At 37.4% G+C, this 17,334-nt stretch overlaps 2 protein-coding genes across 2 annotated transcripts; both read right to left on the bottom strand.

Moving 5' to 3' along the window:
• Positions 1–790: 790 nt before the first annotated feature.
• LOC125124050 (olfactory receptor 140-like) lies at positions 791–1,717 on the bottom strand. The gene has a single exon (XM_047774228.1). The coding sequence runs from the start codon at positions 1,715–1,717 to the stop codon at positions 791–793; it is 927 nt and encodes a 308-aa protein (XP_047630184.1).
• Positions 1,718–14,670: 12,953 nt separating this feature from the next.
• LOC125124467 (olfactory receptor 140-like) lies at positions 14,671–15,615 on the bottom strand. Its single transcript, XM_047774578.1, has one exon. It carries the CDS (start codon positions 15,613–15,615, stop codon positions 14,671–14,673), a length of 945 nt encoding a protein of 314 aa, XP_047630534.1.
• Positions 15,616–17,334: the final 1,719 nt, after the last annotated feature.

Here is a 17,334-nt window from a genome sequence, read left to right as displayed (position 1 = left end):
ACAGCATTAATTTAATATAAATATATGTATCAAACATACAGTACAATAGCTCTGGATACTACTCATGTGTCTTTCAAATGTTCAACTTTGATAGAAGATGCTTAATCTTATTTCAAATGTCTCATGTCATGGTATGGAATATTCAAAGCTGTGAGCCATAAGGTATTTAAGTACATAGAGCAAATTTAGAGTAATTTCAAATTTTCTGGCTTATATTTTATGCCATGTATACAAATTGATTATGAATTATTATTTTCACCTTTTAAGAGTGACTCTCTTTTTGCTTTTGGTAGAATCACATTAGAAAAAATCTACTATGATTCCTTTTTGAAACTGTTCTTTCTTATGAAACTACTAAGAATTTCTATTGCTTCTTTGCTTCAACACAGGTTTAGCAAGAATGGAAGAAGTTCTGAGACCAAGGTGCTCTGGAAAAGCCAATCTCATCCAAGTAACACAAGTAAAGAGTTTAGTAAAGTGGTATAAGACTCTGCAGTGAAACATACTCTGTGCTAATAAAACTACGGTTATATAGTTGTTTTTCCACTGTCTGTTCTGAACCTGTGAACATGAACATTGCAGCCTTGCTAAGAATATTAATTAAACATTTCATTAAATGTAATGAAAATGCCTAATGAATGCCTAGCTCCTATTAAATTATCAACAATATTAGTTTTGACCTTTTTTTCTGTCAATGATCTGCAAGATTTCTTAGTTTTCTTTCACAATTTACAACAGATGTACACCTTTCTATGTATATAATTATCAATTTCTAGGCATTAGGCACAACTCAAATTACTCTTCTCTTCAAAAGACACTTCACGGCATTTTTCACCTCTGTGTTTCTCACTGTATAAATGATAGGATTTAACAAGGGAGTGAGGGTTCCATAGAACAAACTCACCAACTTATCCACAGGATAGGTGGCCACAGGACGTACATAGATGAAGATACAAGGGACGAAAAAGAGTACCATTACTGTAAAGTGGGAGCCACAGGTAGAGAGGGCTTTGCGTCTTCCTTCAGAGCCATGGGATTTCAGAGAGTTCAGAATGACCATGTAGGAGACGATTAGCAAGAAAAAAAAGAGCAAGCACATGCCCCCAGTGTTAACCGATATCACTATTCCACGCCAGTAGGTGTCAGTGCAGGCAAGTTCCAAGAGTGCGAAGAATTCACACATGAAGTGGTCAATGACATTGGGACCACAGAAGGGCAAGTCAAGCACAATGTGAATCTGCACAGTGGCATGGATTATCCCACTAATCCAGGCCACCACAACCAGGAGCTGGCACAACCCATGTCGCATGATGGTCGTGTAGTGCAGAGGCTTGCAGATGGCCACATAGCGGTCATAAGACATGGCAATGAGGACAATGATTTCTGTTCCCCCGAGGAAGTGTTCCAAAAAGAGCTGAGTCAGGCAGCCACCCCAGGAGATGGTTGTCCTCTGATAGAGCAGGTCAATGGTAATTTTGGGGGTAGTGACTGAGGAGAAGGCAGCATCTATGACAGCCAAGTAAGTGAGAAAGAAGTACATGGGAGTTGAGAGTGTGGGGCTGAGGGAAACGATAATGACAATGAACAGATTGGCCAGCAAGGTAAATAGGAAAATGGACAAAAAGACCATGAAGAGTATTTTCCGCAAGTGTGGATTCTGTGTGAGTCCCAAGAGAACAAATTCAGTCACATTGTTGGGAGGTGTTGTGAGATCCATTCAACAAAGGAACACCTTCCTGAGACCTGAATTATCTACAAAGGAATAAAGAATGATACCTTTTAGTCAGAAAATAATTGTAGCCTCCATTTTTGAGAAGTAAAATAGTCATTGTCAGTCAGGAGCATGTTCTTGGCAGACTTGTCTCAGTCCTTGTTTCAATTTTTTCTTATGTTCTCCATGATAATTTATGTATCTTCAGGCACCTAGTACCTGTCACCTGTGAAATATCTATAGGGCAGCACTGTATGTGTATTTTACTGAGAAAACACTGTGCTATCACTGAGAGATCTGGGTTTTCCTCTTGGTCCCAACTTCAAGTGACTTTGTAAGTCACCTCAGTGTCCCATGATTCTGAGCCCTCCTCTGTGTTTCAGAGCTTACACATTGTGATTCTTGGATATATCTTGTGAGCTGAGAGGTCCCTCATATAGGTAAGAATTATTCTCTCAAGAGTATTAACAATTGAACCCTCAGCTCTAAAATGTGGAAAGAAAGGCACAGTCAGTAAATATCTGCCATAAACAGCCAGTTTAGGGAGATGTACATGTTGTTGGAAACACCCTCCCTGGTACCCACCCAAACACATGTGCTCTTTTCAACTGTTTCTTCACTTACCATAGTGCCTGGCATAATGTCTACAGGGTCTGAAACTTGTTAGCTGTGAGGTAAATGCTTATAAATTGCCATTCTCCATGGTGAGAATATGCATGCTTCTCCAGACCATAAACCTGGGAGCAATTAGAGTGTTTTCATCCCCATACTCTTTTTACCATTACTCTCTACATTAAGAAAAACGTAAATAAGCATTTGAAAAGAAGTGCCATTCAATTTTTTTTGACACATTTTAAAGGGTAAGTGTGAAAATATTAATTGCCTCTAGGTAAGAGAGTGTTACTGGGTCATTGTTCTTTCAAGATAGTATTATATTTAGTAATCAATATGTTTATTTTTTTTAATTCTGTGCCACATACAACTTTACATAGTCATATTCAGTAAACTTACCACTTTCATAGATCTGGATGAAAAGATAAGAAACCTCTGACATAGGTGTTCAGTATGCAAGGATCTTGCAAGGATCTATGAAGCAAAGGAAATCCTTTTTTTTCAAAGTTCTAAAAGTAGAAATTAATGAAAAGCAAAAAAAAATATTTTACTGGGTAAGATAGATAAGGCACTATGCATATATACATATATACATCTATACACAAACACATATAAAGCCTTTTACTGACTATAAGTACCTACTTCATGTTCACTCATTATACAAATATTTAAAGGACTCTTACTATGTATATGAATGTATGTTTGTCTAAATAAAGTCATGAAGATTCTACCTGTTAAACGTATTTATTGCCTGAAATTTCATCATGAAATAACAGTGAGACATCCCTCCATGATATGAATGACTTTCCCACTCCTTTATATTTCTGCTACATGCATTCTCATGCCTACTTCTCCCATCTTTCCATAGTATCCTTCCTCCATCATTCCTGGTTACAGGATACTGTGTTACTAATAGATTGAGAAACTTGGGGGAATTAGGTGTCCCAATGAAAAAGGGGTGGAAATATGAATATAAAAAAATCTATTCCTTGAGTTCCCATAGTGGTGCAGTGGAAACGAATCCAGCTAGGAACCATGAGGTTGCGGGTTTGATGCCTGGCCTCACTCAGTGGGTTAAGGATCTGGTGTTGCCCTGAGCTGTGGTATAGGTCCCAGAGGCAGCTCCGATCCAGCATTGCTGTTGCTCTGGCATAGGTTGGTGGCTACACCTCCAATTAGACCCCTACCCTGGGAACCTCCATATGCTCTGGGTGTGGCCCTAGAAAAGACAAAAAAAAAATGTATTCCTGCAAAAAGCATGTTTTTTTCCTTTCAAAGATAATTGTGTAAAGAACCTTTTTTTTTAATTTTCAAAAATTTGTACATAAGTGGAAACAAGGTCCAGCAATCTCATTGCATTACTTTTCTTCTGACTTCGACTCCCCCAAAGGTCCAGAGAAATGTGTATTGTTTAAAATATGAGTTAGATATGATTACTGAAAGTGATTTAGAAAAATTGTGAAGAAATAAATTGCACTGCTTCCTTTTTCTTTGGCCTCACAATACTCTTTATAGGAATAAACCCTAAAGGAAATTATTTCTAAAGGAGAAAAATCATTATTTACATATATGTTAATACAATTATTAAGAGCTGTGGAAAATTTAGAGATGACATGGAATATTCAACATTAGAGAAATGGATTATTAAAATATAGTGTGTCTCTGCTTAATGTGTACTTTTAAACAAAAGAGTTTTTTAAAAAATGCGTGACATCATAGGTACATTTTTCAGTTGCACTGTAAAGTAGAGAAAATTTTGGACACAAATTTGAATTGTATAATTATTCCACATATTTTAATTCCAACTAATTTTATTCTTCTAATGAATTTAAATACATATGACTGAGAAAAATCAGCTATTTTTACTTCTCAATTCATAGTCCTGTACTTGAGTCTATCTTTCTTCATGCTAAATACATAAGGGATTCAAAGCTCAGATTGGCAAGCATGAAAAATGATTTTATAAATTTGTAAGATGCATTTAAACTCAAGAGTCTATGACTATATGATTTCCTTGGGAAAAAAATCTCACCTATGAATTTGTCTGACATGGCTCCATGGAAAGGGCCCCCAGCAGCTGTCGGTTCACCCAGAAAGAAGCTGTAAGAGTAAAAATGATAATGACCGTAAGTGTCTCTGTTGATTTATAAACAGTATCTTTGCATAAGGCCTTTCTCTTGAGCCTTATATTGCTACCACATAGGCTCTTTGTAGGCAAATTCCATGACGTTTCTTAACTGTGGCTAATTGGACCTCAGGGCTGTTTTACCACAGTTAGCTGATAATGCCAACAACCCAATAATTTCACAGAAACTGAAAAGCAGAAGAATACTTTTTCTATTCATCTTTAATTTTGAACTCCACTTTAGGTCTGCATGAGAACAAACTACTATGATGAGGGGAAAAAAGTTGATTACATCTGAAATCTTGTATGTGATAAGAAATGAGCATAATATTAAGTCTGAATATTGACTATTGTATAAATTAAACACTCAGGCAGGTAACTATCTGATTTTTCTTTCATTATAATTTTTATTTACAGCCACCTATTGCCATATGGAAATTCCCAGATCTGGAGTAGAATTGGTGTTTCTGCCACAGCCACATCAATTATTATTATTATTATTATTATTATTATTATTATTATTATTATTATTATTACAAGTGTAGTTGATTGATAATGTTTCACCAAGTTCTGTTGTACAACAAATTGAACCAATCACATACATTTCCCTGTGCTGTACAGTAGGATCCCAGTCCATCCTTTCCAAATTTAACAGTTTGCATCCCCCAAACACCCAAAGTGCCCATCTTTCCCACTCCCTCCCCTCCTCCCCCCACACCAGGAGGTCCAAGTCTGCTCTTATTGGCCATGATATATTTCTGTTTTCTGTTTGTTTGTTATTTTTAGATAGGATCATCTGTTCCATACTTTAGATTTCACAAATAAGTGATATCATATGGTTTTGTCTTTTTCTTTCTGGCTTACTTCGTTTAGTATGAGAGTCTCTAGATCCATCCTTGGTGCTGCAAATGGCATTAGTTTGTCCTTTTCATGTCTGAGTAATATTCCATTGTGTATATGTACCACATCTAATTAATCCATTCATCTTCGATGGACATTTAGGTTGTCTTGGCTATTGTGAATAGTGCTGCTATGAACATAAGGGTGCATGTCTCTTTTTCAATGAAGAAGGAATCTTAACCTCAAGAAAGAAGAAAAAGCTCAAATAAACAACCTAACCTTGTCCTTAAAACAATCAGAGAAGGAAGAACAGACAAAGCCCAAAATTAGCAGAAGGAAAGAAATCATAAAGATCAGAGCATAAATAAATGAAATAGAGACAATAAAAATAAAGAGCAGTGCAATGAAAACTTGATTCTTTAAAAAGATCAACAAAATGGGTAAACCTTTAGCCAGACTCAACAAGAAAAAACCAGAAGAGCTCAAATCCATAAAATTAGAAATGGAAAAGGAGGAGTTCCCGTCGTGGCGCAGTGGTTAACGAACCCGACTAGGAACCATGAGGTTGCGGGTTCGATCCCTGCCCTTGCTCAGTGGGTTGACTATCCGGCGTTGCTGTGAGCTGTGGTGTAGGTCGCAGACGCGGCTGGGATCCCGCGTTGCTGTGGCTCTGGCGTAGGCCGGTGGCTACAGCTCGGATTCCACCCCTAGCCTGGGAACCTCCATATGCCGTGGGAGCCGCCCAAAGAAATAGCAAAAAGACAAAAAAAAAAAAAAAAAAAAAAAAGAAATGGAAAAGGAGACATTACAACTGACTCCACAGAAATACAAAGGATCATAAGAGACTGCTATAAGCAAATATATGCCAATAAAATGGACAACCTAGAAGAAATGGACAGATTCTTTCAAAGCTACAACCTACAATACTGAGCCAGTTTCATGCATTTCAATGGTTAGAGAAACAGTCTCAAAATAACAAAGCACTCAAGAGCAGAGCTCACATCATAGTAATCCATTCCAAAAGCCTTTCCTCCTATAAGGACACACCCTAAACTGTTTAACAGGAATGAGAGGTGGGATGTTGTCTCAGAACTCTTCCAATTTTATTTATAATTAAAGTAAAAGCAAACAGAACAATATTTATGGCAATAAACACATTAGCTTGGGCAGAATCACAGAACTTGGAAATACCATCCAATTTACCCAAGTAAATTACTTGTAGAAATAGGGAAAATTGTTTGAAAATTGTTTAAGATTAAAATCGATGGCACTGTGTAAAATAAAATTCATGTCTTTTTATCCTAAAGCTAGTGTTCTTCATCATATTTTCATAAATACCATAAGCTTATAAATATTGCTATATCCATGGTCCACTGATTTCTTCAAAACAGCATATTGTAGCCGTGAAATGGGAGCAGGATCTTTCTGTCAAAGAGCAAACAATAAACATCTATGACATATACACACATTTGTATTCATTTTTATTTGAGAAGCAGGCATCATTTATGAAGAGTGCCACAATTAATTCACAACAAAATCTTTTAAGTTAGGTATTTGTTTAGTTGAGAAATCCTTTCTCTGATCAACTGTGGAGTAATTATTCCTGGTTTTTTGTTTTGTTTTGTTTTTTAAATATACATATCCCTTATACATCATCTCCTCAGTTTTCAAAGAGGATTCCAGATTCAAGGAAGTAAGCAGAATGCCAATTATCTCAGAGTGAAATTATTTTACAGATGTATTTTATCATGTGCTTTTGAAAAGCAGCCACACTTAATTGCTAGTAATAACTGTTAATCTAAAAAATTATCACTGCCTATGGCATATAATCAAAAATATTTTCATACCAAGTTATAATCAAATAATCAAATACAAACACCAGAGGAGATAGAAGAGGAGTATTTTGGCTCAATCTGACTTATAGGTACAGGTCCTATGATCTATTTAAGCTTTCTTTTTTATCCCATTTATTTCTATAAATTAAGGAAACAAAATTTTAATTTTATAATGTTGTTGTACCTTTTTCAGAATACTTCATATTTTAAACATCAGTTTAAATGGTGTGCCATTAAATTTTATATTCATTATATTCACTCTTGCCAACAGAATAAGAACCCCAATAAACATTGGATAGCTGTATCAATTATTGGTCAAGAGAGTACTGGCAATTATCTTCTTTCTATTTCATATCCCACAGCATCCTAGATACCAGTAGGTCATACAGGTTTCTGAGAACCCATTGATTTTGTATGTGGGCACAGTATATAACTACATAATTAGAACAAATTTCTTATGTTTATTTTTGCGTTTAAGGGCTGCACCTGCGGCATATAGAAGTTCCCAGGCAAGGGGTCGAATTGGAGTTGCCACTGCCACCTATGCCACAGCCACAGCAAGGCAGGATCTGACCCAGGTCTGTGACCTACACACCCATATCCTTGATTGCAAGGCTGAATACTTAACCCACTGAGCTAAGACAGGGATGGAACCCACGACCTCATGGATCTTAGTCCCATGCATACCCTGCTGACCCACAATGGGAACTCCCTGAAAGGAAATTTTACACTGCAACAAAATAAGAGAGAGTCTGAGGGAAAGGCCTTTTCTCTGACAGCACTGAAACTATGGAAAGAGTATCAATTTTGGTTTTAGAAGAATGGAGATCTGAATACTAGCTCTGTCTCTGCTAGTGGGTGGGTTCTTGAACTTCTTTGAAATTCACTGTTTGTCGTGGGTGGAATGGGGATAATCATCCTATTATTTAGGTGCTTTTAGGGTCAAGTGAGAGGTATGGGAAGAAATTTAGAGCAATAAAATATGAAAATGTAAAGATCATGAGAGACATAAAATTTTCATTTGGGGTCATTTAGTATCTGAAATTGCATATTTGTTTAATATCATTTTAGTTGCATTTTTGATCTCTGTGTTTTTACTGTGTAAGGAAGAGGGTTTTACGTGGGAGTAACAATACTAGCGAATACTGCTATGGATTTCTCCATGGGAAGAGGAGCTACTGGTCACAGAATCATAAAAACACAGGCACAAAAAAACTATGCAAAACTATGATGAGGGAGCTACAGGTAGCCAGGACTTTTTCTTCCCTGCAGAGCTCTGAGTCCCCAAGGCACACTGGATACCAACAGCATTACAGAAGTGATCAGAGGGATTACCCACCATTCCAGCTACCCCCAGATGAACAAGGAAAGAGTCAATGCATGCACTTGTATCAGAGGGGAAAATGTCACACATGAAGCAATTCGTAATGTCTGGACCACAGCATGGAAGCCAGAAAGTGACAGGATCTGTCCAATCAATCAAAGAAAACCCACTTCCACCAGGAGGCAGCAAGTGTGGTGCTCATGTTGGTCACATAAGCAGAGGTTGAAAGATGGTTATGTATCAGTCACAGGCCTTGACCACAAGGAGAACCTTCTACTGAACATATGATTGATTTCCCTGACCATTGCAGACAAAGCTCATTTTTGTTTTTATTTGTAAATTCATTATGGATCCCTGATTGAACAACTGGAAGAGTGGTTCATTGCATTTTCCTTTAGACTGGTGAATAAAATATGGCCTGCCATATCACTAAACAAAGGATGTCATGGCCGTCAAGCATTACATTAGAGATAACTTGAGTTTGAGGGAACTACATTTGGAAACAATGCCCACCACTGAAGCCAGCCCCAGTGGTGCACCCTGAAGAGACACAGGATGAGAGTTCATAGGATACTGGCCCTAGAGAGCTGAGGTGTATACCCGAGGAATGATTGCAATGAGTTCAGATGTTGCATCTTCCTGTACATAGAAAAGGTATCGGTTCCTTAAGTTGAGATATCTAGTTTTCTTTAATTAGCAATAATCTTTTGATTCTAAATACTTGGTCTTTAGTTGAAAAAAGCTATATATTCTGCCCACCTACACCTCTTGCCTCTTCCAACCAGTCTCTCAGAATTATATGAGATGCTGGACTTACGTCCTCAATTTTGTCCACCTAATAAAACATAATTATCAACTTTTAGGTGTGAATTATTTTTTAGTTGACAGTTTGGGTGATGATTACAAAGGAACTCAGAACAATCTTCTCTCCTTGGCTTGAACTGTATGAGGGTCTGGAGCCTTGGTACCAGCAGAGGCCTCTTGTGCTCATCCATCACCTTGGAGAGTGCACAAGAATTTGGCCGAGTCTCTCATGGTGTCTGGATTTTCCTAGTGTTTATTGATGATCCTGAGTTTTATTTGGCAGTGTCTGTTACCTGGATCCCCAGTTGAAAGATTTTGGAGAGTAACTCCCACCCTATTTTAAAGGTATAATGGGAGCCTGTTTGAAAAAGAACTGGGAGAAAATCATCCTGATTGAAAGATATTAGCAGAGCCTGGGATGTGCTAAAGAAACTGAAGAGTCTGAGCTGCTAGTGTGGGGAAGAGGCTGACCTGACCTCTTTTTTTTTTATTTTTTTTATTTTCCCACTGTACAGCAAGGGGGTGACCTGACCTCTTTAAAGCCAACCTCCAAATATCACTCTAGATCCATCCATGTGCAATACTTACAGAGCTCACTCTTGTAAGTTCCTAAATTATACTAAAAGAGATCTCAGCCCTAAATGGCCAAACTGGGCTGATTTTGTTTGAGTGGAATGGTATGCAGTTAAATAAAACACTGACTTGATAAAAATATTTTCATAGGCTTCTGACCACAACCAAAAGCCTTGTAGGGGAAATATACATTTCTCTTCCAGTGACCTTGAGATCTAAATGGCTAAATGTTCTATGTGTTCTTCTTAGTGTGTGTGTGTGTGTGTGTGTGTTTTGAAAACGTGACCTCCGTCATATTTTGGAGAGTAAACTTATAAACTTTCAGGGTCTTGTTTAGTGCCATCCTCCCCAGTCTCTTATGGGGAAGCCTCTTGTGTTCTATTTGTTCGAATCACTGTTAATATATATTTCATTGGGCTTCTCATTGTGGCTCAGCTGGTTAAGGATCTGATGTTGTCTCTGTGAGGATGTGTGTTCAATCCCTGCCCTTGCTTAATGGGTCAAATTTCCATACCTGCAGTGTAGGTCTCAGATGCAGCTTGGATTCAATCCCTAGCCTGGGAAATTACATATGCCCTTGGTGTGGCCATAAATTTTATTTAAAATTTTTTTAAAAAAAAGTTAATACCAAACTAGATTTAATTTTCTTTATTAGGAGAACAAATATTCTTCAAGCACTGCCCTTGAAGAATTGTGGGTTTCTGCCATTAAATGATCTGTACTTGTTTTTTAATTTAAATATTGTGATTTTTGGTTCAATAAATATGTATTATTTCAGAGTGACATGTGATCTTGCTTGTTTTAGAAAATTTTGGGTTTTTTTTAAACAAATTTCTCAAATATCAAAATCTAACTTAAGTTCTTTTAATACCCAGAAAACTCTGGAGTCCATCAAAGGAACACTGAGACAACTCAAGAGGAACTTTAAAATATTTAGGCTGGTGTTCCCATCTTGGCACAGAGGAAAAGAATACAACTAGGAACCATGAGGCTGCAGGTTTGATCCCTGGCCTCTCTCAGTGGGTTAAGGATCCGGCTTTGCCCTGAGCTGTGGTATAGGTTGCAGACGCAGCTCAGATCTGGGGTTTCTGTGGCTCTGGCGAAGGCTGGCAGCTACAGCTCCGATTAGACCCCTAGCCTGGGAACCTCCATATGCCACAGGTGCAGCCCTAAAAAGGCAAAAGACAAAATATAAATAAATAAATAAAATAATTAGGCTCCTTTGCTATGTTAAATTACTTGAGAAACATTGTCAAGTGACTGGAGATGTACCTTTATTTATACTGAATAGGTAAATGTGTTTATTATAGTTATTCCAAAATCTATATGAAATTCCTAAAACTTCACATGCCCTGATATGTTATCAGACATAATCCTTGTTACTACCTTAAAACGTCATATATCACAGATATCTCTCACTTTCCTGCCATTTGTCCTTTATGGGCAATCTTTATTTTACATTAAGGCTTTCATAAAATGAAGATCTTCAAGAAAATTCATAAAAGGAACTTTTTGACAAATTCTAGGTTCTGGTGGCCTTTATTTAGGTAATATCACTGAGCCAAGTCACATAAGGCAAAACTATAATGGAAAACCTGAAGACTTTATCATGTTCAATGTTAATTACAAGGGTTTGAAGGAACTCATAAATATCATTTATAACTTGATGATTTTTTGGGGAAATACACTGATCTTTGCTTTCCAGAAAAAGTTTCCTTTTGTACTACGTCCCAAAACAAGTTGATAAAGTAAACCTATGTGAAAAAAAGATGAACCATCCTATTCTCTCTACCTGAGCTGTCCAGAATGTGGCTTCTCCAGCTAGGTCTCCTGTGGATTTGATGGTTTATTGCAACCTGATTATAACTTGTTGCATTAATTTAATTTAATTTAATTTGTTTCCAAAACATTTTCTTTGTGTCTCCCTATTGTGCTATGACATTGCCAATGTTACCAGCTGCATGACTTATATCTTGTCTGTTTTATAAGATGTTTTCTCTTACATAAACCAATGTGCATCCAAGACTCCAACAAAATTGAACGTGTCTGAACATCTTGACTAAATAAATCACATTTATGACTCTTAGAGGATAATTGTAATAGTGTGATTCTAGGTATGGGAAGGAAGGGAAAATATTTCCTGCATCAATTAGACTGGTAAGACAGAGGATCCAGAGAAGGGAAAATATTTCCTGCATCAATTAGACTGGTAAGACAGAGGATCCAGAGAATTTTAACTTCTCAACAGGGTCTAATCCATAAATTATCACCAGGAGTGGCACAGCAACAGTATCTATTTCACCTGATCTGGGATGAATTTCCTATTGCTGTAGGACAAAAATTGTTCATGAAATGTCTGCCAGATGTTGGTTGACTTTTGTGAACTAAAATATTGCCTGCCATGTGAATAAACAAATGATGTGGCAGCCATCAACCACCACATTACAGCCACCTTGATGGTAAGCCCTGAGGGAACACAGGATGGAAACAGAAAGTACCAACCATTTAGCAGTCACCTGAGGCAGAGATCCTGTATGGGGCACCCTGAGGAGATTCAGGATGAGAAAGCACTGGATACTGACCCAGAGGCTGAGATGCCTATCCAAGGAATGATCAGTGCACCCAGACTGCTGCATCTTCCCATATGTGGAAAAGTTCTACATTCTCTAACTTGATTTATGAAGTTTTCTTTTATTAATAGTAATCTTGATATTCTGACTACCCATTCCTTTAATGCAAAAACTCTCATATATTCTGGCTCTTCTCCTTGCCTCTTCATAACACTTTCTCTGCTATATCTGAGATGCTCTATCCCAGGCTTAAGTCCTCAGAATGTCCACAAAAATAATATAACTCTCAATTTTTAGGTTGTTCTTTTTTTGAGGGGGGGTGATACTAAAACCACTTGTTGAATAAACTCTCTTATCTATTGTATATTCTTGCCTCCTCAGAGACAGCCATGTACAACCTAGCAAGCACATTCTCAACAGTACTATTCTGGTGCATTGATGTATGTTCAAATTATGGGAGAAATAGCTGAGGTTGACCACTGACTTGGAGAAAGTGCTTCTGAGTGAAGTAACATAAGTTGGAGGGTTGTAGTCAGAGAGGCATGGATTAACAGAGATGCAATCATAGAGAATCTTCTGGTATTCTCCACATATTTAGAAGCACATTGCGGGTATCTCCCACTTTCTGAAGGTTCACTTTGGTCATTTAAATTTGATGAAGGTCTATATTAGTGCATATTTTCACTTATGAGAAAGAAATCTAAAGTGGATTTTTGCTTTTACAAAAACAACAACAACAACAACAACAAAAAACAACTGCTGCCATACTAGTGTTGGTCTTTTGTAAAAGTGAAATGGCAGGAGTTCCTGTCATGGCGCAGTGGTTAACGAATCCGACTAGGAACCATGAGGTTGCAGGTTCGGTCCCTACCCTTGCTCAGTGGGTTAACGATCCGGCGTTGCCCTGAGCTGTGGTGTAGGTTGCAGACGCGGCTCGGATCCCCCATTGCTGTGGCTCTGGCGTAGGCCTGTGGCTACAGCTCCGATTCAACCCCTAGCCTGGGAATCTCCATATGCCGCGGGAGCGGCCCAAGAAATAGCAACAACAACAACAAAAGACAAAAGACAAAAAAAAGTGAAATGGCAGAACTTGAACTTTCAAAGAGAGGAAAATACAGCACTGTAATATACTGCTACACATGACATAATTTTACAACTATGGATGATATCTCCTTGTGGTTCAAAGTGAATTATTAAAACTGCAGATAATCTTTTATCTATAGACTTATACATCAGATAATCATGTTTCATTATAAAGAAAATAGTTTTGAGTCTTAAAGACTTTGGTTGGAAGTTTGTATCTGAAACTTTGAAAGCAAGCTGCATTCCAGTGTGATATTTTCTAGCATACTTTATGGAGGAAGCATGTGTGATATGAGAGGCAAGTTAATTAGTAAAACTCCTTTGGCTTTAATTTGCTTTTCTGTAAAAAGGGGATGCTAAAAAAGGAACTACGAATTTTTCATGTGTAAATCAAATGCAGTGAATATGTCTGATAGTCAATAAAGCATTAGTTAATTAATGTAAATATGTTATCAGACCTACAGAACAATAGCTTTGGAACTAATCATATGCCTTTTTGTTCAAATTTGATAAAGGATGCTTAGCCTTGTTGCAAATGACTCAAGTCATGGTATGGAAAATGAAAACCTTATTTTATATTCAAAGCTGTGAGCCACAGGATATTTAAGTATATAGAGCAAATTTAAAGTAATTTCAAATTTTATGGCTTATATTTTATGCCAAGTAAAGAAAGAGATTGTGAATTATTCATTCCACTTTTATGAGTGACTCTCTTTTCACTTTTGGTGAATTCATATTACAAAAAACATGCTGTGATTCCTTTTTGCAACTCTTCCTTTCCCAGGCACGTACTAAGAAATTCTATCACTTATTTACTTTAATATGGGCCTAGCAAAAACAGAAGAAATTTTGAGACCAAGGTGCACTGGAAAAGTCAGTTTCATCAAAGTCACACAATGAAGGATTTTAAAAAGTAGTATAAGACTCTGGAGTAAAAAATACTCTCTACTCATAACACTAGGGTTATATTGTTGTTTATGCATTATCTATTCTGAAGTTATGAACATGAACATTCAAGCCTTGCTAAGGCTAATAAATATTATCAACTGCCTAATAAATGCCTAGCCACTATTAAATAATCAACAAATATTAGTTTTGGTCTTTATTTCTGTCACCACTCCACAAGATTTCTTAGTTTTCTTTCACAATTTACAACAGATATCAACCTCCTTATGTACATAAATTGTCAATTTCTAGGCACCAGGCACAACCCAAGTTACTCTCCTCTTCAACAAACCCTTCATAGCATTCTTCACCTCTGTGTTTCTCACTGTATAAATGATAGGATTTAACATGGGAGTGAAGGTTCCATAGAACAAACTCACCAACTTATCCACGGGATAGGTGGCCACAGGACGTACATAGATGAAGATACAAGGGACGAAAAAGAGTACCACTACTGTAAAGTGGGAGCCACAGGTGGAGAGGGCTTTGCGTCTTCCTTCAGAGCCATGGGATTTCAGGGAGCTCAGAATGACCATGTAGGAGATGAGGAGCATGAAAAAAATGAGCAAGCACATGCCCCCACTGTTAGCTGATATCACTATTGCACGCCAGTAAGTGTCACTGCAGGCAAGTTCGAACAGTGAGAAGAAATCACACATGAAGTGGTTAATAATATTGGGACCACAGAAGGGCAAGTCAAGGACAAAAAGAATCTGCACAGTGCCATGAAGTATCCCTCCGATCCAGGCCACCACCACCAGGAGCTGGCAGAGCCCATGGCGCATGATGGTTGTATAGTGAAGAGGCTTGCAGATGGCCACATAGCGGTCATAAGCCATGGCAATGAGGACAATGATCTCTGATCCTCCCAGAAAGTGTTCCAAAAAGAGCTGAGTCATGCAGCCACCCCAGGAGATGGCTGTCCTCTGATAGAGCAGGTCAATGGTAATTTTGGGGGTGGTGACAGAGGATAAGGAAGTATCGATGAAGGCCAAGTAAGTGAGAAAAAAATACATGGGAGCTGAAAGCGTGGGGCTGAGGGAAATGATAATGACAATAAACATATTTGACAGCATGGTAAACAGGAAAATGAACAAAAAAGCAATGAAGAATATTTTCCGCAAGTGTGGATTCTGTGTGAATCCCAAGAGAACAAATTCAGTCACATTGTTGGGAGGCATGGGGAGATCCATTCAACTAAGGACCACCTTCCAGGTCCCTGAATTTTCTGCAAAGGAATAAAGGATGATATGTATTAGTCAGAAAAGAATTATAGTCTCAGTTTTTCAAAACTAAAATAGAGTAGTCACTGTCAGTGAAGAGCCTGTTTCTGGAAATCTTGCCCCAGTTCTTGTTTCAATTCTTTCTTACATTCTCCATGATAATTTATATCTCTTCAGAAACCTAAAATCTGTCACCTGTGAAACATCTCTAGGGCAACACTGGGTGAGTAATTTACTGAGAAAACACTGTGCTATCTTTGAGAGATCTGGCTCTTCCTCTTGGTTCCATCTCCAGATGACTTTGTAAGTCATCTCAGTGTCCTACGATTCTGACCCTCCTCTGTGTTTGAGCTGACACTTTATAATTCTCAGATATATTGTATAAGCTGAGAGTTCTGCTATACAGGTAAGACTTATTCTCTCTTCCATGAGAATTATCTAAACCCTCAACTCTCAAATGTAGAAAGACAGGCATCGTCAATAATTATCTGCCATAAACAGCCAGTTTAGGGAGATGTATATGTTGTTGGCAACACCCTCCCTGGTACCTACCCGAACATATATGATATTCAACTGTATCCTCACTTGCCATAGTGCCTGGTATAATGTCTACAGGATCTGAAACCTGTTAGATGTTAAGTAAATGCTTATGAATTGCCACTCTTCATGGGTGAGAATATGCATGCTTCTCCAGACAATAAACCTAGGAGGAATTCAAATATTTTCATCCCCTTACTCTGCTTAGCACTACTCTCTATGAAAAACAGATATAAACATTTGAGAAGGAGTGGAATTCCAGTTTTTCCCTGAAACATTCTATAGGTTAAGTGTGAAAACGTTAATTGCCTCTAGGTAAGAGAGTGTTACTGGGTCATTTGACTTTTATGATATTATATTTATTAATCAATGTGTTTATTCTTTAAAGTTCTCTGCCACATACAACTTAACAAGGTCATATTCAGTAAACTACTACTTCCATAGATTAGGATTAAAAGAAAACAAAATTCTTGCATAGGTGTTCAATAAGCAATGACCTATCAAGCAAAGGAAATCCTTATTTTCAAAGTTCTAAAAATAGAAATTTAATGTGAAAAGCAAAGAGAAATAGTCTACTAGGTAAGATACATTACGCACAATGTGTATATACTTATATACATGTACACAAAAACATATATAAAGCCTTCTGCTTACTGTAAGTACCTATGGTAAGTTCACTCACTATACAAATACAAAGATTTATTGGACTCTATGTATGTGAATGTATGTTTGTTTCCACAAAATCATGAAGTATCTCCCTGTTAAATGCCCTTAATGCCTGAAATTTCATTACCAAAGAGCAGCAAGCCGTCTATCCACAATGTGAATGAACTTCCCACTCCTTTATATTTCTGACACATGCATTCTCATGCCTTCTTCTCCATCTTCCCATAGCATCCTTCCTCCATTATTCCTGGTTGTAGGTGACTGTGTTACTAATAGATTGAGAAATTTGGAGACATAGATTTCCCAATGAGGGGGGAAGAAAGCTATGAACATAAAAATGTATTCCTATAAAAAGCATGCTTTTTTTCCTTTCAAAGTTAATTGAGTAAATATTTTTATTTTTTTAATTTTCTGAGATGAAATTTTATACATACATGGAAACAAAGTGCAGCAACCTCATTGCGTTCTTTTATTCTGAGATGGACT

The sequence above is a fragment of the Phacochoerus africanus genome, chromosome 4 (genome assembly GCF_016906955.1).
Source record: "Phacochoerus africanus isolate WHEZ1 chromosome 4, ROS_Pafr_v1, whole genome shotgun sequence".
NCBI lineage: Eukaryota > Metazoa > Chordata > Mammalia > Artiodactyla > Suidae > Phacochoerus > Phacochoerus africanus.
This window is presented reverse-complemented; position numbering and strand designations above follow the sequence as displayed.

Bases quoted from the DNA above. Each gene is read 5' to 3' on its own strand.
- LOC125124467 (XM_047774578.1), bottom strand. From the start codon at position 15,615: ATGGATCTCCCCATGCCTCCCAACAATGTGACTGAATTTGTTCTCTTG.
- LOC125124050 (XM_047774228.1), bottom strand. From the start codon at position 1,717: ATGGATCTCACAACACCTCCCAACAATGTGACTGAATTTGTTCTCTTG.